Source organism: Sitodiplosis mosellana, unplaced genomic scaffold (assembly GCF_009176505.1).
Source record: "Sitodiplosis mosellana isolate CC-2019 unplaced genomic scaffold, AAFC_SMos_1.0 Smas_scaffold_6197, whole genome shotgun sequence".
Taxonomy (NCBI): Eukaryota; Metazoa; Arthropoda; class Insecta; order Diptera; family Cecidomyiidae; genus Sitodiplosis; species Sitodiplosis mosellana.
The window spans coordinates 1,009,562-1,030,682 of record NW_022601438.1 but is presented as its reverse complement, the minus strand read 5'-3'; the positions used below and the strand labels follow the sequence as shown (position 1 = coordinate 1,030,682).

The 21,121-nt window shown below is 34.4% G+C and overlaps 2 protein-coding genes across 5 annotated transcripts in view; both read right to left on the bottom strand.

The window, feature by feature from the left end:
* Positions 1-3,194: 3,194 nt before the first annotated feature.
* Positions 3,195-10,064, bottom strand: LOC129577077 (uncharacterized). The gene is made up of 4 exons (XM_055463540.1): positions 10,012-10,064; positions 9,435-9,768; positions 9,219-9,376; positions 3,195-3,941 (listed from the first exon to the last, which is right to left on the bottom strand). The coding sequence occupies exons 1-4, from the start codon at positions 10,021-10,023 to the stop codon at positions 3,420-3,422; spliced, it is 1,026 nt and encodes a 341-aa protein (XP_055319515.1). The 5' UTR covers positions 10,024-10,064; the 3' UTR covers positions 3,195-3,419.
* Positions 10,065-13,555: 3,491 nt separating this feature from the next.
* LOC129577528 (uncharacterized) overlaps positions 13,556-21,121 on the bottom strand; it is a 23,187-nt gene continuing 15,621 nt past the window's right edge. For 2 of the 4 annotated variants that reach the window (XM_055464763.1, XM_055464764.1), the window contains exons 4-8: positions 18,440-18,466; positions 17,464-17,626; positions 15,155-15,586; positions 14,895-15,060; positions 13,556-14,710 (exon numbers count right to left, since the gene is read on the bottom strand). In XM_055464763.1, coding sequence (XP_055320738.1) covers positions 14,645-14,710; positions 14,895-15,060; positions 15,155-15,586; positions 17,464-17,626; positions 18,440-18,466 — 854 coding nt within the window. In that variant the 3' untranslated portion in view covers positions 13,556-14,644. The remainder of the gene's footprint in view (positions 14,711-14,894; positions 15,061-15,154; positions 15,587-17,463; positions 17,627-18,439; positions 18,467-21,121) is intronic. The other 2 variants (XM_055464766.1, XM_055464765.1) reach the window with 2 other exon arrangements.

Here is a 21,121-nt window from a genome sequence, read left to right as displayed (position 1 = left end):
GATCGAGGAAAATAAAAAATTCCTTTAGCTTAGTGGAGTGATGCTTTCACTTTCACACACCGCTTCAATTCCACTTCTTCATTCTTTCTTTTGTAAACAGAAGTAATTGAGGCAGTTTTTTATGATGTTCCAAGCATTCACAACGGATATTGAACGTGTTGGAATTGTCATTTTTTTTCTATTTCATCAATACCACTCAGTTGATATAAAAAATGTTGATCCAGTCGATATAAAAAAGAGTAAACAAATTATTGTCAGGAAATATATTCAGTAAAATGAAATAAATATTTCATTTCGAAGTATAGTTCTGGGCTGTGGGTAGACATTTTAAGAAGCCACATTAGTAATCAAATTGTTTTTTTTTTTACATATTCTTGGCTGGACATCGAGCATTTGGTTTCTTTTTTTTGCAGTACATGAAATGTTGAGCTTTCATATTCTCCAAATGCCTTTTTGAATATCGAATAGAATTAAAGTTACCTATTTTATGCTCATATTATTATTAAATAAAAACCAGGGGCAAAATTTTTCAAAAAATGAAATAGAATCAAGATCTTATAATTCGCTTTTGAAAGAATAGAGAATTTTGTTCTTTGTTGCTACTTGTAAATATATATGACGAGTTTAATGATGCATCACTGCAAACTTAATCTAACAAACACAAAAAAACAGTTTGTTAACAAAGTACAATCATATCAGACATCTCTCATATCAGACATCTCCGCTCTGCGTTCTTGTTTTTTTTTCTTCAAAAAAACTTTAACTCAAATGACAAGCTCTGTGTCGGTGTGTATTTTGATCGACCAACTCAATGGCTATACATTCTGACCAGTGTTCCGAAGCTCAGATTTGCCCCCTCTTGACAAAGGATTGTGAATTGCGACATTGACCAAAGCGTGAGTTTATGGTTAATACTAAAATCTACAAGAACATTTTCATTGCGAATTTCCACACGAAGTAAAGTGACTACTGACTATTCTTATGGCGTTAAGGTGAACTGGAAAAAGTTCATCGAATGTTTCGATAGCTCAAAGAGCGTAGGCGTGTTATTCACAATGCTAACGTTGATGCATAATAATGGAATACATACGATAACACGTCAGCGTATTATCGAAGATTACGTTACTCATCCACACTTACTCGCTTTTGTTTTTTCGGATCGATTGGGATGTGGTATATATAATTTTGTCGTGAGCCTTATTCTTTATTGATCAACGTAAAGAAATTCGTTATCGAATTTGGCTTTAACATTATAAAAATGAAACTACAAAGAAAATGTCATTTATGTATTTCATTTTTGCGTGTCATGATACGCCTACAGTTTCTAATACTTCAAATTACCTAGCGACTTAATGAATGAATGCTCATGGAGAAAACTCTTAGAGACAACGAAGAGAAATAAACAACGAAGAGAACTAAAACACCGTTTCAACTATCAAAACTTTCAGATTGAATACAGAAAAGTGCTTCCTACATTTTCGATAGGTCTTGGCCCCAGCAATACGTGGTTAAAATATTGGCACACAATTCTGTTACACCCTGCATACAGGGTGGTGCACTCGAAGTGTAACTAAAACCAAAGACTATAACTTTTTTGTTTTTTGGTAATTTTTATTGTTCTTAAGGCATGAAATGTTGTAAAATGATTAAAAATTTGAATCAGCTTCCACACTTCAATATAACTTGCATTGGATCGAGTTATGACTTCAAGACTACGATTCAACAACATGAGCCCTGCACGAACGTGGGTGTTTGGAATTAGTTCTTATTCCGGCTATAGTCTTCACATTGAGATAACCCATGTTTGGTATTTTTGTGGGCTAACAGTGCCTTGTAATATACTTCAGGAATGAAAGTCCTTGGAAACCCTCTTCATCAAAATCGACAGCCAATAGTCGACCAAAATGAGCTCTAAAAAGTCGTTTTTTTCACCGAAGCATGGCTTTCTTCTAATATGGGTTAAATTTAAGTATTTTATTGGAATCTTCTGGAACCATTATGGCCTGGTTTATATTTATAGAGCTTCAATCTTCACCCCAACACCAATGACGTCACAAGATGTCACTTATTTTGTGGTCAGAATGGAGAAAATGGTGAGAAAATCCCATAATTCGGGACTATCACAGTTCCGACCTTCAAAAGGAGTTATACATGGGTGATAGTGGTCCAATAAAGACTGGAGTTATTTTATAATATTCTACGAACTAGAATCTAATCACTTTCATGGTTTGTGGTTACTCAAGCTATATTAGATTTCTTCTAAAAGTTCTATTTTTGTCAAAACAACTACTTCCGTGCAAACACATTTTAAAAAAAATGGTGGACGTGAGGGATCACTCGATCCAGTGCAACTGAAAATAAAATCTGGAAGTTGATTCTAAATTTTGTATCATTTTGCAACATTTCGTACCTTTAGAGCAATAAAAAAATCAAAAAACAAAAAAGTTATAGTCTTCTGTTTTAGTTACACTTCGAGTGCGTCACCCTGTATATATATATATACGCCAAACCTTTTCCACCGTTTCGTTTTCATACTATATTTTATTCATTTGCTTTTTAGGCATTATTATTATAACTTGTTTTCTTATTACATTAAAACAATGCTTTTGCGTTTGACATTTTCATTACCCACTATAAAGTGGTCGGCCGTAATTTTGGGTATCAAGTTCAGTAAATTAATGCAAACACGCAATGTTGAACGTTTGAAAATTTTGACGAATATGAGTTTCCATACCAGGAATATTTGATCGCAAATTGGACAATTTGTACAGGAAGAGAGAACGAAGAGGAAGGAATGTGAGAGTGTTTAGTTCACTGCGCTACGATAAATTACTTTACAGCGAACTAAAACTTTGGAGAAAAGACTACATTCATTTCTAACAATTTTTATTTGCATCACGATTTTTCGTGTTATCGTTAAAATAAAACGCGACATTTTTTCACCCATTTTTATTATAGCCATACTTTTGCGAACGATTTTTTTATGATAGAAAATAAATAAAGAAAACAGAAGGCGTTTTTCTTCTTTTTTTAAATATTCATAAATATGGCTTTGTTCTTCATTTGACAGTCGTTCACCAACTAAAATGGACAAGATGTAAAATGTAACTGAACTAACTGAAGTGGATGATTGTATGCCGTGCATTTCAAAGGACATGGAACAAAAGAGAATAAAGACAACTATAAGAAAGGGATTTGTATGAAAAATGCGATTTATTAAATAAAGTCGAAACCACTAGATGTGTCGTACATTTCTGGTGACGATTTCAGTTATGCATCCTCTGTGTGTTTGTGCAACACAAGTCATATTACACATTTAGTAAAAAAAAAACGGCTATTGCAGATAAAAAAGTGACTGTTTTATGCTTGGCTATAGAATAAAATATTGCTTATTTAACTCGGCAATGCCATGAAACTGCTTAGAAACGGGCTGGGAAACCTTGGTAGACTTGTTGTTGTTGAGGAGCAGCACGTTGCAAGTATTCAACAGCACGAGCGATGGCAGCTGGCACTGGTGGTGAGGTTGGGAGAGCTGCACCTTGTGGTTGGAAACCGTTTTCATCGGCAACATAGCTGATTTGGACTGGGATACCTTCTGGGGAGGTGTATTGGAAGTTTCCTTGTGTGGCGATACCAGCTTCGCTTCCGATTTGTTTCAATTGACCTTGCTCTTGTCCAGAGATACCGTTTGATGTTTCGTAGGCATATTGGAATGAGTCTGGGTTGACAACAGCATCGCTACGCAAGGTTTGAGCGGAGGCTTCTGAACCAGCTGGGGTGTAGGCACGTTGGTAGGTTGGTTGTTGAACGAATTGTTGTTGTTTTGGTGCAATCAAGACTTGTTGTTGGAAAGCTGGAGCGGCTGGCAAGAATGCGCGTTGTTGTGGCAACAAAGCGGCGTTGCTGGCGGCGGCAAGAGCGACGAAAATAATAGCCTTAATCTGCAAAAAACATTGAAATTTGACAAAATAAACCATTAGTTATATGTGGCTACTCACATACTGTAAATTGGTATTAAAGATATGACTTAAAGAAATCAAAATGAAACAAATAGGAACAACAACAGCAGCAACAGCAGAAACAACAACTTTTGATCAAATTAAAATATTCAGATCCATTAACCCGTATCATATCCACATCAGAATAAATGTCAAACGCGATCAAATGACCACGATTAAGATGCGTATACGGTAACAATAACAACAACAAAACGAAGCAATCTCATTTGGCAATCTCTCGATTTATAATTATGGTAATGTATCTCGACTAAATTATTTTGTTTCATCTGGAGCGTTCTGTAAGTTCTGATTATCGAAAAAGAAGTTTTAAGCATTGAATGGCAAGGTCAAACTAAAAATATTCAATACGGATCTGATTATTCCATCCAGAAATTTCAATAAATACAAACTTAAACGAACTATTTTTTTATCATCACTCAGACAATTAATTGCTCTATTCAATGCTTCCATCATTTATATATAATTTTACTTCAATAATTTTATCTGGAATTTTCGTCGAAAATAAGAAATTGAACGTTTAAATTAGCGTTTACTTAGACTCCAATATGAATGCCACAATTAACTTGTTAATTACACACAAGCGCTATAATTTATTTGGATTATGAGAGAGATGGGTAATTTGTTTTTTGTTTTCAAAATGGAATGTAGCCTATGTGGCAATTAAATAAAATATATTCTCGATAATCGAAACTCGTGGGCTGATGGTTTGAGTTTGAAAATAGATTTCAATGTGAAAATTGGATGAATTTCAGGAACAAACAAATGTAAGGTTTCGTAAAAATGAGTTGAAGTGGAATTTTTTCGAATAAGATTCGAACTGGTTATTTTTATTGACCACGAAAAAATCTCAAAAATGGCTAAGTGGACAGTTATTGTTGTGTGTTATCAAAATTTTCAAAGATAATTGTTCTGACTATTGATTTTAATCGACAAGTGAACATATAAATTCAAATAAATGAAAATTCGTGAGAAAAAAAAATTATAAGAGAAGCAATTAAATCATTGAAATGTATACTTGTTTTAAGTGAAATGTAATTGGCCTTAGGGCAGCATGTTGATGGATCATTGCACGCGAACTCTTGTCCGCAGATCCATGAACCGAATACGATAAACAATAAATAAATAAATAAATAATTTTTGAAACGATAACGAAGAGACGATATGATCACTGAATCGTTCGAATCAAAATAATATAAATAATAATAATAAGAATGCCAAAACACCCAATGAGCACACGGCACCAAGGGAAAGTGTTGCAATTGTAAATAATTGCATATGCAAATTGCCCAGATTAATCCGAAAACAACGTGTGACTGGGTGATTAACAACTCAAACTCGCGTTGGCGCTACATGTGTAAGCACAGATAATCCTGATTTTGCATTAAATCCGTTATTATTGTTCTCAAATATATAGGCCGGATGCGAAATGTTTGCTCGACATTTCGACGAACTTTTTTTTAGCCCATACGGTTCACTTAATTTTAACTTGTTTTTTTTTTTTTTTTTTTTTGACGCGAATCGCGTTAGTTAAACGCACACTCGATTTTAGCGCTGTTGTTGATATTTTTGGAATGTAAAAGCAGAAAGTAATACTATTTACCATTTTGGAAATTATTTGTTTGTTTGGAAGATACAAAACACTTCAGATTGATAGCCTGTGCTGAACTGATATCGATGAGAGTGCACGGAAGCCTTTTATATGATATGATTTCGGTTGGATCAATTCCAAAATCGGACGATTGCGAATTAGTAGTGGGACGATGCTGCTATGTGTATTGTGTATGTTGTGTGGCAAACGGAGGTGAAAAAATTATCTAATTAAACGAAACAGCTGGTGCTATAATGCGTGAACTAGTTTTTGGTGTGTAGTTTGTCCGGCATTTATCATGTGTTTGCCATTGAAAGCATACCAAGAGATGAAAATTATATGTTGATGCCATTTGAATACGGAATCGTTTGAAATAAGTTGATATTTTTGTTGTTGCTAATGTTGCTGTTGTTGTTATGGCCCCAATCATTGCAATATTTACGTCATTTGCACATTCAATTGGAACAGGTAGCAGCTCAAAGGGATTTATTACATCTTCTCTTTTCTGGTTCAGAATATAGCAATAGCAGGCCATTGTAAATATTAACCAATTTATTGAACAAATTCATTTGCATTTCTCAAATCATACTGTGCTGTTGTTTTTGTGAAATTGTGGCGATAAATTTTTTCATATTTTCACCATTTTGTTGGGGCATTCGAGACTGTTTTAAGGCAATTTTTATCGCCATGTCTGTTGAAACGGCCATTTGAAATGCATATAGGCTACCATATACGGATGGCACAATGAACAGTTGACATTTTATACAAAAACGATTATAGAGTTCAACATGAGGCATTACAATGCAAAGCCCGGCTCAATAGGACTGATTTAATGGATTCGACTTGACACAAACTATTCGGTTTCATTTGACATCGCATAGATATATAGTATTTGTCAGCGAAACAGACAAAAGAATATCATTTTTTTTTCTTATCATTTTAATCTGATTGTGCTAAAAAACATTGAATCGTTGTAGAATGTACGAAGCACAATTTAATATCTCCCTATTAGAATCGAGAAGCATCTAAATGGTTCAAACTTTGACTTTTCTAAAATATTTTCGATATGTGGCATTTTGCTTTCCACGCTCATCCATTTCATTTTTGTGTGATGGTACATTCAAAGAGTTTGCATCACGATAGACAGAGAGAGTCCAATAAATTGGCGACTTTGTATTAAATTATATTTAAAAAAAAAATGGCAGAAAAATTGGTTCGAAATGACTTTCAGCGCATGTGATTTTTATTTGATTTTTATGCAAAACGCGAAAAACGAAATGAACTCTCCTCGTTGAATTGACATTTGCAATACCGTTTTTGACGCTCCAAAATGCAAATGCAAATACACAATTTAAATTTAGACTATAAACACGCACGCAACACACATATTATTTTGAGTGTGCGGAGGTTTTTTGATTAGTCAACCGAATTTCTATTAATGTATGGCCCACAAATTGAAAAGCAAAAATCGGTTGATTTCATTGACATTTCAATAAAGAGGAAAAATCATTAAAAAAATAAAACACATAAAAAAAACCTTTTTTTACATCGATGTAATGTGTCCACACATCCAAAGGATTTCTCTGAATCGCCAATTAATATTGGTCACAAAGAATAGACTTGGAATCAGAAATCAGATGAAACAGTTAATCCATATTGTCACATATTTCGCGAATATCATTCCATCAGAGCCAAATTAAATCCAATATTCGAATAAATGATTTGCCACGGTAAATAAAATAATAAATGCAAATTAAAATCGAATCGGTTTCCGTATGCTCTGGCTTCAACTTGTCGACATTTTAATAAATTCAGGGCAATTTACCATGACAAGCTATTGATTTTTATTTATTTTTTGCTCTTCCCTGCTATCAAAACTGTGCAGCATCAACTTTGACCTAACGAGCGTACATTTATAAATTGTTCAACTCTCCAAACATCTTTTTTCAATTTGAAACTTTCAAATTTGCTTTCGACAGATGCGATAAAATCAATTTAAAGTTCGTTGAGCTTTCTCGATAGAATAAAGTTATGATTCTATGAGTTTACTTAATGAATCGTACTTAACACGCAGAGCCCGCTGCTTGGGAAAGTTTTCTACCAATCGTTTTGTTTGTAATATTTGCAAGCCGCAGCGTTCTTGCTGCGATTGCTTAGAACTCACTAACGAAATGCATAACAACAGGCGTTTTTTTGTCTCCATCATTTAGCTATGGTACCATTTTTTTCTGTCGCATCGTATTTCTTTCAGCTGCAAATTCAATCAATGCTACCAAATGAAAACAATAAAACTATAGCCGAATCATAATAACGGAACTTAAGAATCACATTTATTACCGTAACATCGAACAAAAATCGTAAAACAGTTTGTCACAACGACTGACACAGCCCATTCCCACCGCGCTATAAATTGAAAGGGCCTTTGTTTGTATATCATAATATTATTATGGTAGTGGGTTATTATGATAATAAAATCTTATCTTCATTTTTTCGATTCGCATTTAATTCAATAGGTTAACAGACGTCGGCATCAATTATTTTAAAAAGTTTAACAACGTCCAGTGCTGATAAATACATTAAATGAATCACACAACACACAACACACAACTGAAGCCATAATTTTTCGAATGACTATTGAAAACCATTTTTAATCCATTTTTCAGACACAGAGAAAGAGTGTGTGGTTGAGTAATCAGGTTATTTTAATGGTTAGAATTATGGATGATCACGCGTTACGCTTAATAAATTATAAAAATCGCCATAATTTAATTGCCATATTTGCAGTATCTGTTCAAAATCATATCGAAAGACATATTTCACATGTCAAAAGTGATAACGAATTTCATTTTTCTTTTCGTCGTTGTGTCATGGATATTCATGGATGTTTTTTTCCGTTGATGCTTTTGACCAATTTAGTATAGAGCAAAAGCGAGAAGAAGAAAAAGCGAACCGGTCAATCACAGTCTTGGCTGCAGAAAAAGTCGCTGAATCATCAAAAATATCAAAGTAGTTTGATCATTAATCGACGATTTTGGAGTCATTATTGTGGCGTCTCCACTCGCATTTAATTTGTATTGTAGAAGCTTGCTTGTCAAAGTTCAAACATCATTGCAAACATATGGAAGTGGAGGAAATGACGCCAAGCTGCACGAGGTTATTTGGTTGAATTTATTAATTTTTCTCTATTATAGCTGTTACATTTGTGGCGATGAATGACTTGTGTAGAATCTGATTGGAATTTGAAAGTAGTTAGATCATCTACACTTATTTTCGATCAAGTCCCAATCCATTTTAATGGATGAATGAACTAATAAAGATTCTTCTTCCTGTACATCTGGATATCCTGTTTTGTAATACGATTAATCAAAAGCAACATCTCATCATTTCAAACTCCAAGAAGAATGTTTCGATCGTTAAAATATTGAAAGATGTTTTTTTTCTTTCCAGGGAAAATATTTCCAACGAAATTTCGTAAGCTATTTTTGTTTTGTCAAATAATTAGCAAATGAAACAAAAATAGTTAATTTTTTTACGAATCACATTTATTTATGGCTTCGATGTCATTTAAAATTTTGAATTTTCAATAAATTTCCAGATGTTCTGATGACTTAAGGGTGGGCGAGTCTCAATTGGTATTCAACTGAACGAGCGATGGCAGCTGGCAAAGCTGGAGCGACTGGCAAATGGGCACCGGCGGCTTGGAAACCATTTTCGTCAGCGGTGTAGTCAACACGGATGAATTGGCCTTCTGGTGACTTGTATTCGTAGACTGAAATAAAAAAAGCCATATTAGCCATAGTTTGTATAAGGAAATAAATTGGACTTACATCCTTGGGTCTTTTGAGATTGTGGAGGAACAGCTTGGTTTTGTTCGCGGGCCTTGATTCCGTTTTCGGTTTCGTATTCGAAGACGTAGTCACCGGCTGGTGATTGTTCATTTGCTTGGCGCAAGATTTGCCAGTGTCCTTCGTTGCTGTAGGTACGAGCAGCGGCGAATTGAGGAACGGCATGTTGGATGAATTGTTGTGGGGCGCTGTGAACGTATTTGCCGCTGCCGTGATGGTATGGAACAGCTTGGTGAACGTATGCACCATCATGATGTTCTGGTCGGTAGCTTCCATCATCTTGAGCTGATGCAACAGCAACCAATACGGCGAGCAACTTGAGAGACATTTTATTGAGTTAAAATCACATTTAAAATTTGAACAAATATATTAATAAAATAAAGTAAAATAATAAAAAACAAAACTGTCTCAGTGCACTGGAAAAAGCGAAAATAATCATATTTAGCTTTTCACAACTAAAGCACACACATTTCCACAAACTGAGCAGTTAAGAATTTAAAATGAAAATTAAAGAAACAAAGAACTAAGTTTTTGAAACAAAACTGATTTAGATACGTACGAAGAATTTCATTTTGGAGATAGAATGAACCAAATCGATTGACCAATCAAGGAACAGTGAATAATTTCTTCCAGGCACCACACAGTATTTATATGATTTTGCGGGATCCTCTATCGTGATATCGATTTGTATTGAAATTAAAAGTGCTCTGATCAAGGAATATAGAATGTAAAAATGGTAAAATCAGATGACATTTAGCAAAAAGACCACGATGCTAAGAGAGATGGCATAAAAATTACACATTGAAACGTGTACGCTTGGGTGGTATATTTGGTATATAAATATATTTACACACATAGTACATGTGCTGGGTGGTGATTTATTTGATGAAAAAAACCCATCAAGTTTAATGTAGAAAAGATCATTGCCTTTAAGGTAAAACCTGATTTTTTTTTTCGTTCACCCAACCGGCGATTCTCGACCGATGCTTGTTTGTCTAAATACGGTTGTTTTTTTCGTCTAATTTTTTCCAATTTCATTTCATTTTACATGTCAATCAAGATGTGACTTTTTTCATCGTTATTGTTGTCGTACAAAGTCATCAAGAGCGACGATCATAAAAAATATCCATGAAATGTGAAACAGAGCGAATGGCCAAAACTATTTCAAATAAAAGCGTCAAACACTCTTTTCATTCCGAAAATGTCGATTTAGATTCTTATCTCGCATTAAGTGATATTGCTTTGTAAATCTACGTCATTCTCCAAAATTTGGTTAAAATGAGCAGCTACCCGACTAATGAATAGTTGGGTGGAAAGAATAGTTGGAAAACCATTTCTTCTACTACTTCTTTATTCCACTTCAGCTATTGCCAATTCTGGAAGAATCAAGACCGATCTTTGTTGAAGTAGACGCATCAAATTCGTAATTTGTGTTCAGCGTTTTTCGAAAACAAATTTTGACAAAATGTGAAATTTCAGTTACGTGTTCATTACATCAACATCTTTGATAAAAGTACATTCTTCTTCATACAGACGGTTTATTCAACTTTAATCGATTTAATCACATATTTTTTCTCGTTCGGGTCTATTTCAAGAAAATTTGACGGATACACTTTGAATAAAATTTGGTTTGTTAATAACGAAGGGTTGAAACAGTGATATGATCGGCACATGAGCACCATCTCCACTGATTGCCATTATTGCCATGTAAATGAATAGAATGTCTACTTCTTCTTCTTCTTCTTCTCAACATCAATTGTATACGACTTATGGTAACTTTTCGTAATCATTAGAGGTGGCGCTACTTATGCGCGGCTCGGTGAATTCATTTATCCCGAAGAAAATTATCCGAAATTATTTATAAGAAATTTATATGAATAATAACTTCGATTTTTCTGGAGATAAATATTTTCGGATAAACATTTTCGTAAAAAAATGAAATAAATTATAAAATAAATATATTTATGAACAATTTCGATTTTGATGATAATTTGTTTCGTTGCATGTGCATTTATTTATCCGAAAAAAAATTATCAAATCTCAACAAAAAGGACAAGATAAGGTGAGATGAATTTCAATTCATTAAAATAACACACTCATCTATGTAATACATATTCGATAATTATCCAGATACGTGCCGATAAAATACGTGAGAGTTGTGCTCTTTTGAGGGATGAAATATTGAATTCTGAATTAAATCAGAGGAATTTGCGTTGGAATGAAACATGCAAGACGAATTTGATGATGAAAACAGTACATCAATGACATCCAATATTGAAAGTGAAACGGAATCAGATTCTGATCTCAGAAGTGGTGATCGATGTGCGATCCTTCAGTGGCCGTCAACTGAAAGCTAATTTTAACCCAATTGAAATATTACAAAAACATTATTTGATCGATTTATTAGTCACATGTACTGTATTCAACTAATTTAATTCTTCCTCATTGTATTTCTTCAATTTTCTATCTTCTCAAAGTATATAGAATGTATGAAAGTAAAAGCATGAGACAAAAAATTGTATGATATTCAAGCCACAAAAATCGGTTTTCTGCACAAGTCATCACAATATGAAAATGATAGCTCCATTAAAACTTTGATTTGAAATATCCGAATTAATTTATTTTTATAAATCATTTCCCTTACACATTCGACTCTAATTCCGAAATTATTTATCTGATAAATAATTTCGATAAATAATTGCTATTTTTTTCCGAACTTATTTAAAAAATAAATAATTTCGGGATAAATCAATTCACCGAGCCCTTATGCGCATCAATTGACTTTTGTATTGGCTCTTATGTACTGTGCGTGCCTTTTGGTTAATAAACAGTAAAAACACACATCAGATCGAAACAGGAAAAAAACTGGTCGCATTTAATATGAACTTTATGTGAAACAAAAAAAAACGATTTTACCCATAGCTTCCAATCTCTTAACTGACCAAATTTATGTAAATGCATAATTAAGTTTTCTTAAAAAACCTGTTTTCGCATTGATTCATCTGGGGCACATCTGAAATTAGTTCGTTACCCGATTGTGTGTGTGTGCTCTATGAGAGGCTATATCGATCTCTGCGAATTCCGAAGAAAAGTGTCTGGCGTTGCCATCATGGACGAAACACATGTTGTGCATATTCATTTATATAAAATAATATTTTCAAGTGCAATTATCTGACCGGCCTTGAGTTTTTTTTTTTTCATCGAATATCAATCGGTTGTGGTACATCCTAAAAACTAAAGTAATATAACATCTTAATTTAAATAAAGATATCTATCATACGTCTACATCAAATTCCAAACTCAACAATTACTTTTTGATGAGCGTGAAGAAGTGTGAATTTATAGCCGAAATTCAAATGTCTTTATTGCGATGACGATACTTTTATTCTTCTTCTCGTATTTCACTGGATTTTTAAAACAATAAAACGCTGCGCCATCAATTGTCGTTTTGTTGTTTAGTGATATAATTAAATGAAAAGAAAAAATATATTGCAAAGAATACGTCGACTTGTTTTGAATGAGCTCAAATATATTACATTTTTTGCTGTTTTTTTTTTTTTTCAAATGTTTGTTCGTCTATTTAATTCGAAGCTTAGATGATCGATGGATTTCGATTGTGCTTTCGATCAGTTGAACCGGATCAGCTACTCAAATGGAACGTGAAAAAAACTCCAAACGAAAAGGCAGCAGACAACAGAAATAACATCTAAATTGGATTAAAAATCTTAAGTATTGCCATATTTCATATAAATATGGGTTTTTGCTATTGTCCCCATGATAAATTATTGATGCAATCTGCATAATCTTCGGAATCAATTTGTATGCATTTCAGCTATGGTTTGCCCATAAATTCAAAGCCTATTAATTAATAAATGTGTGTCCTGACCAATTTCTGTCTCGGAAATTCATCCGTTTCATTCTGATTAAATCAATAAGACGAATAATTTATCGATCATCAGCTGAGAGTATATAACCTTTGCACACGACTTGCCATTCACACGATTTGCTCTTGCTTTTCAAACAAATGAAACAAAGTAGTAGAAAAAGAATCGGCTATGAAATCAAAAAAAGAAAAGATTTTTTGTTGTTGATGGCCACAAAAATGTCTTTTGTTTTTGTTTTTATTAAACTCAGATTCTCTAATGACTAATTTACAAGTGATTTTGATTATACTAAAATTGAAATTTGATTTGGGATGTAATGCATTTTCTCCTTTAACGGTGTCCAAAGACTCGACTCAACGTTCATACAACAGCTAAATTTCGTGGCGAATTCGAGGAAAATATTGAATTGCGTCCGTGTAACATGTGTTTCTGTATTCTGAATGCACTTGCTGATTTGTTGTTGTAAATAACTGAACGGAAATATGCATCAATATGAACAAGTTGAAAGGGGTGGTCGCGTCTTTCGAGCTCAATAAAAAAACTACGCTACAAATATACCGCGTGTATCCCCTGCGCACGCTACGTTTATACCATTTTCACGCTTACGCTTATTTTATACATAGTTTAATACAGAGTCGAAGGTATATTTAAGGCATATTTTTAGCGTGAACCGCATGCAAAGCATACGGATAGAATACGCTAAGTCAAAGTATTCTATCCGTATGCTTTGCATGCGATTCACGCTAAAAATATGCCTTAAATATACCTTCGACTCTGTATTAAACTATGTATAAAATAAGCGTAAGCGTGAAAATGGTATAAACGTAGCGTGCGCAGGGGATACACGCGGTATATTTGTAGCGTAGTTTTTTTTTTTATTGAGAAGTGCTTCGCAATCATGAATTCACTTGCCATGATTGTCGACCGATTTCAGCGTAGTCAAGGGACAATGAAAAATGATTGCGTCGAATGGAATAAAAATGTAATGAGGGTTAAGGGGGAAATAGTTCAAATATTAAAATTACAATTGCATTTGCGAAACTAAACACACTATAGTGTTGTGGGTGAGTATAAATGGATTGTAGGAAAATGTTTATATTAATACGTGAATTATCTTGGATGATCTTTCGACTTTTGCTCATCGATACCATATATTCTTTCAGTTATCACAAAGACAAAATTCTATCAATTTTTTTTTTCGACGCCTTAAATTAAACGTGTATGCGTTTCATCCATTTCAAACCGGAAGGGAAAAGCCATCGTACGTAAGATGTAAATTTAAATAGCTAAAAATTATGTTTGTTGCATTTAGATCAGGTTGCGTTCCTTCAAGCTGTCCAAATGCTTTTGAATTGCTTTGTGAATGTGGTCGCCCTGAAGAAAACCGGGATTTAGAGAGAAGTTCAACATATATGAATGACGAATTCGAAGTATTTTCAGGCTCATTATCACTTAGAGGGAGGATTTAAGGAAGTTTGGAGGTTCAACGTTGTTCTTATCATTTTAATGTGGGGGAAGGAGGGTGTTTGTGGATGTAGGATGTTGTTGGCTTTTATACCTTTGGAATGAAGCCTTGTTCTCCTGCTTCGTATTCAACGCGATAGACTTTGCCGTCATCGCCGACATATTGGTACCAGCCTTGGTTTTTGGTGCCTTCGTTGGCTTTGTCCTTTCCGTCAACTTTACCGGCTTCCTGTGCAAAAATTTTGTTTTCGGTTTCGAAGCTGCAAAATTATGCAAAAAGATCAATTAGAATTATTGACCAAAAAAAAATAATTTGACGTCGCATTTGAGCGGCGCGAGCAACGCATCACTTACAAGTAATCGTATTTTTTGTCTTGTTTGTCTTCTTCTTGCCGAATGATTCTCCATTTTCCTTCGTCATCGTAACGTGTGCGTGGTCGAGCTGTACCGGTGGTGGTGATTTCAATCTGTTTTGGCTGTGAATGAATAAATGATCGTTTTTTTCTAACATTCAAACTATCACCGGTTAAGATAGTGGTGCTATCATTGTCTAAGAGAGATGATGAAGCATCCGTGGTGGTTGGTGTATCGAGAAGAAGAAGGTTGGTTTCGGTTGGTATTGATGATACGGGAAGGTTTGGAGAGGATTGTAATGGTGCATTATAGTGAATATTTGGAAATCCGTAAACAAGGGGTATGTCTGGTTTTGGAATCTCGTATCCTTGGGCATTGTACGGATGCTGAGATGGGTGGTATTCACTCGAGCTACTTACGTGTTCGTAATCACTGCAATAAAGAGAGAGGAGGGAGATGAGAAAAAATTAGTCAGATAAATTTGAATTACTTTGATATGGCGCAGCAATTCAATTCTGCTACAAGCGAAATCACTTAACAAACTGAGATACGAAATCACACAATCGTTTGAATGTAAATGGTATTCTTGGCTTCACATTGAGTGTCGGTGTTATTTCAAAATATGGTCATGATGTGAGCACGATTGCTCTAGCCGATCGCATTATATATGTGTCGTTGAGAATAAAAATGGGATTAGCCGAAACCGCTCGTTTACATGTGAATCATTTTTGTGTTCCTGATAAGAGATAGAAGACATATGTCTTCTGCAATGTTTGCTTGAGATACTTGCCTCATATCTCGTACCAGAAACACGAAAATGATTCACATAAAAACACGCGGTGTCGGCTAATCCCATTTTAATTCTCAACTACGCATAATGTTTCTTGAAGATGAAAAGGGTAAGTTCCAAAGTTGGGAGCTTTGAACAAATCAAAGGAATCTAATCGAATCATAAAACAAGAGCACGAAGCTACTGAACAAAAAGTTACAGCTATCGGTCTAAATATTATACATTAAGTCAGATGGAACATCGCATCACACGTGGGCGAACCCAATGCCAGCGAAAAATGTTAGCTCATCATTGTTACTTGGTTCGTTTTCCCACTGATTGAATTTTTAGATGAACAACTTTTAGATGGCGCTAATCTCAATCTATTGATTTTTGCGTCATACACATATCTATAATAAGATATGAACAACAGTGCAATTTGTATTCAGCATTGTATGAGCATAAAATTTGGATAACGACTTGAATTTTGTTATCGGCTTTATTTGATGGAATCGTGCCTTGTATCTGACACATGGGAAATAGGGTAAAATTATGTGTGTTGCCGATATAAAGAGAGAGATTGTATTTTATTCACAAAAGAATAAGTGCTACAGAAAAATGAGATTGTGATAAAATTACAATTCGAAGAAACAAGTTAAAGTCAATCACAGAATAAATGGAGAAATGCTAACTTTCCAACGATGGATTTTTGATATGTTGTCGTTCGTTTGCAACGTATGCTTTTCCCCCTTCCTCATGGAAAGAAGTTGAAACGAATTTTTCCAATTCACTTGTGACGTTTGAATAGCGATGAATTTCATTGAAAATAAACTATCGTGCTCGCAATCGAAATCAATAAAAAAAATGATCCATTTCACTCTGATTTTATGTTGATTCGAATGTCGAATCAGGAGAAGAATAACTTTTTTCTACGTTGGTATTGCTTACCGATCAACAGTGGAATGCTTCGTATACTGATACATGTATTTGGTTGGAACTCGGTTGACCGAAGCGCCATCTAAAGAACCGATGGCGAATTCGTGATGTATGTATGTTATACTTCAGTATCACGTTTGACAGAACGGAGAGTTTACTTGATTGTATTGTCATTAGCCTTAGATTATCTAGGTGGTGTTTACCCTTAATATCAGTTGTCAAATTCAAATTGAATAGGAGAGTTGTTACCGATGGTTTACATATGATACGTGCACGTCTACGTTTTGTGTCAAATAGAAAACCACGTGCCAAACCGTATACAATAGAAAGCGATGAAATTGAATCGATTTTATTCGAGTTAATCAGTGAGTATAAACTTTTTTTGTACTATTCCGATTGGTGAGAAATCAAACATTGAACCCAATACAAGCCGACAATGAACCTTAAATTTCGGCCTCATTCAACTGCTTTTATCGATTTTCAATATGCACATTGCGATGTAAATTTGAAATTTATCTTTTCACTCAATCGAATGTCTCGATATCTTTCAAGTGGTAAATTGAAATATTTCAATATTTCTGGATTTTTTTATATTTCTACTTACCTATCGTGAACCTCATGAAGGTACGGATTGTTTATATGATCATAAGGATTCAGGAATGGTCCATAGCCGCCGGTATATGGAATATGCACGTGATGGTATTTTCCCAGTTCTCGCTGGTCCCAAACATGCACGTATCTGCCGTCGTTCATCGCTATGTATTTTCCTAATTTTTTTTTTCCATTTTGTTCGAATACGACGAATTCGTACAGAAAGAGAAAAAATAGCCAAAATTAGCAATTCATCACATTTTCATCAGAACAAGGAAAATGTTCAAATGTATATATAGCCATTTCATTCTTCAAAGATGCTATGCACTGAAGTCACTTGATAATAGGTTTCCTTGATCTTTGAGTAATGAAAAATGTATATAAAAATGTTTGTTTAAATAGCAAAATTGGCATTGATCAATATATCCACTGCGATGAATTGTGTGATTTCATCCCAAAATGTTGGCCAATAAATCAATTACGAAATGGAATTTCACTCTTGATATTGTATCGTAAGCTTCACGTTTTACCGATCTAATTTAATATAAATTTTATGTAAATGTTTGGTGGCAAATGTCTTTTTGTCGGTTCACCAAAAATGGTCAACATTTGCGAAATAACCGTGATTTGAATGCATTTAATCCATAAAAAATTGGTTTTGTACGCGACACAATCATTTCGTGCCCCGAAATTTATGGGCCGAGCAATTTTGGTTTGCGTTTCTTTTGTTGGTTCGTTGTCTTGCTGTTTTGATGGAGTATGTCACCTGTCATCCGTCTTTATTGGATATAATGTTTATTTTTTCTCTTCAAATCGAATCAAATGGATTTGCATGAGAGTGGACAAACACATTCGCGTCAGCATCCAGTTATTATTATTATATTTATATGTTTTTGTCACCGACTTGATGATTGTATACAGCTCTCGAAGTGGACAAAAGTCATTTTAATGTATTTTGTTGTTGCGTCCCTTTTCAAAAATTCACTTACCACCGCTATTGTAACGTTGATTGTCAACTTTGAATGGATGACATATTCGGTGAATGTGAATAGAAAAAAGAGAAATAATTTTTTGATTAATATCACTGAATGGCCATTTATTTTGAGAGCATTTGAGTGAAGAAAGAGTTCGCCATTGCAATGTTTTGCGAATCGAAGATTGAAAATAGGATGGGCCATCAGATACTGCACACAGATTACGTCGATTGTAGATTCGGTGCAATGTACCAGTTGGCATAGAATATGCCAAACAACATCTAATTTATCACAAGACCAAATTTTTTTTCAGTTGGTTTTTTTTTTCTTACTCAGATTTTCAGAAGGAAAACGGTAAACGGTAAAAAAGTGTCATAAAAGAGAGAGTTTATGCACAAAGTAAAGAATTGAAATATAAAAGGTTTCAAATGTTTCACGAGAGACACAAACAAATGAAAGAACAAAACAACATCGGATTCAAATCAACCATTCGCAGAAAATATAATGAAAACGCAACACTCGTCAATCTTCAGTCGTTTTCATGTGCCACTCATTCGCTTGAATTCTTCTTTGATCGTATGTTTCGCTTTTGAACCTGTGTGCAGAGATTTTTTTTCTGCCTTTACGAGATATCAAAATATGGAACAAGTTTTTTTTTTCTGGAATGATGTCTAGATATAAACCGTAACAACAATAAAAAAATTGTTTTTCGCTGGTGACAAATAAGTAGTAGTCGGTAAATGCAGGAGTAGCAGGAGTAGCAGGTAAATGTCAATATAAATTAGGATTTGGAATGATGTGCGAGAATAGTAACAGCAACAAAAAAATGGAGAAATAAACAAAAGAGGAGAAAAAGGATAAATACTCAAGATTTCATTTTTTTTCGTGAAAAAAAACTTTTTCGATTTCGGTAAATAATCTTCGTTCATCGCATGAAGCGTAAATGTTTCTACAACGTTCGTCCGGAGTGGAGTATTTCTAAGAACTGAATAAGCCAAGCATTTCATCCATAGCCGAAATAATCGGTAGATAACAGCACTGACACACATACACTTCTGTGTAATCTAATTCAAAGCGAACCGTATTTCCTCTCTCAATATTTCAACATTCGTTTGCATCTCTTTTCCCAGCTATTTTCAATTCCATTCCACCACGTCTGGTTCTCTTTCTCTCTATCTCCATTTCATTTTTCCTCCATTCCTCGATATCATTATCCTTATTGAAGACGGTTTAAGACAGTCAATTTCCATTAAATATAGAAAAATCCATTTCCAATTTTCTTATTTTTGTACTGAAGTTCGTTTCGCCATTGGCAAAAAGGTGGTGTAGGCATTGTGATAACGTTGTCTGCATTGATGAAGCGATTTTCAATATGGAATGTGTGTGTATGTTTTCTGGATCGGGAGACACAAAAAGACATCATCGCTCGAATACGAAAAGTTTGGCATACTTTGAATGGCTTTGAATGTGATAGAGACCTTTTCGCATAGACACCATTTATGAAATGTGAATAAAAGGGAAAGAGTGAGGACTTTAGCATTGACCATTTTGTCATACGACTGTGTTGAATAAGCTCGTACACGCCAAAATGATTGCGTTGAAATGAATGAGTGTTGCGGCGTAAATGATAGTGAAATTTTCACGAAAACAAATCAATTTATTGAATTGTAATGTGTTCACGGACCGCTTTACCAAACGCAACGAAGTCATACAATGTGATGGTTTTATGTGACGTCAACTCCGTGAAAAATCGGCAAAACTGTTGCGTGAAGCAAGAGTAGCAATAACAACCAGAAAAATCCAAAAGAAAAACTTCAAGCGCAACCAATTTGAAGTATTTTTTTTTTGCGAAATAGACAACGATTTCAATGGTTTTCAACCTAAACAAACGGAATCACGTTGGGCTGACTCCAACACGTGCAACTTGAAATGGTTTTTCAGCCTGCCCGAACAACACACATTTCATCGTCATGAATACTAATTTTTTTCGGTTCCACGTGTCTTTTGGAACATTTTTAATATTAAACAAGCAACCGACCGCTTCACTCCGTTAATTTTGCCGATTACGCAATGGGCCAAATATTTTATTTCGGGAGCGCTCGTGGCGTGCGCGATATGAAGAAAAATCTGTGAGTGATTCTGCAATTAAATGTTCGGAAAAATACCCATTAATTGATGGTAACAACGGATGTGAGCTGAATGAAGAAATCATCTCTGCCCATGCATTTGTCTTCGTTCTCTTGTGGATGGGTTGTAATTTCGCTTTATTGTGGAAAAAACCACCATCTCCCACTCATACGTTGTTCAACTGCATCGAAGTGTGTGAGTGTGATATAAACAAAAGTGACTCGAAATACGAAAGTTCATTCAATTCAGGGTCCAAGTCAAATATTATACGTCTTAACGATGATGGATGGTTATGACAGTGTTGGCGACGATACCGTTTATGAAAGGAAATACACACACACACAAAAATACTTTCTCTCTATCTCTCTATCAATTGCGTGCTTGTTACGTCATGTATATTGTACATTTTAGGGCTAAATAAAGTGTATATCTAATTCTATCGGTGAGATCGAGAGTGGAGTAAGTATTTTTCGTCGACTTATTTTGAGAAAAAGAAGAGTATGTTTTTAGAATAGTTTCGATTGCAATAAAATGGAGCATGTTTTTGCGATTTAGTTTATAAAAAACAAG

Coding starts and splice junctions, on each gene's coding strand:
- LOC129577077 (XM_055463540.1), bottom strand. Junction 9,377..9,434: donor ATCTCAAAAGACCCAAGGAT/GTAAGTCCAATT, acceptor TTTTTATTTCAG/TCTACGAATACAAGTCACCA. Junction 3,942..9,218: donor AATTGAGACTCGCCCACCCT/TAAGTCATCAGA, acceptor TGTTTTTTGCAG/ATTAAGGCTATTATTTTCGT.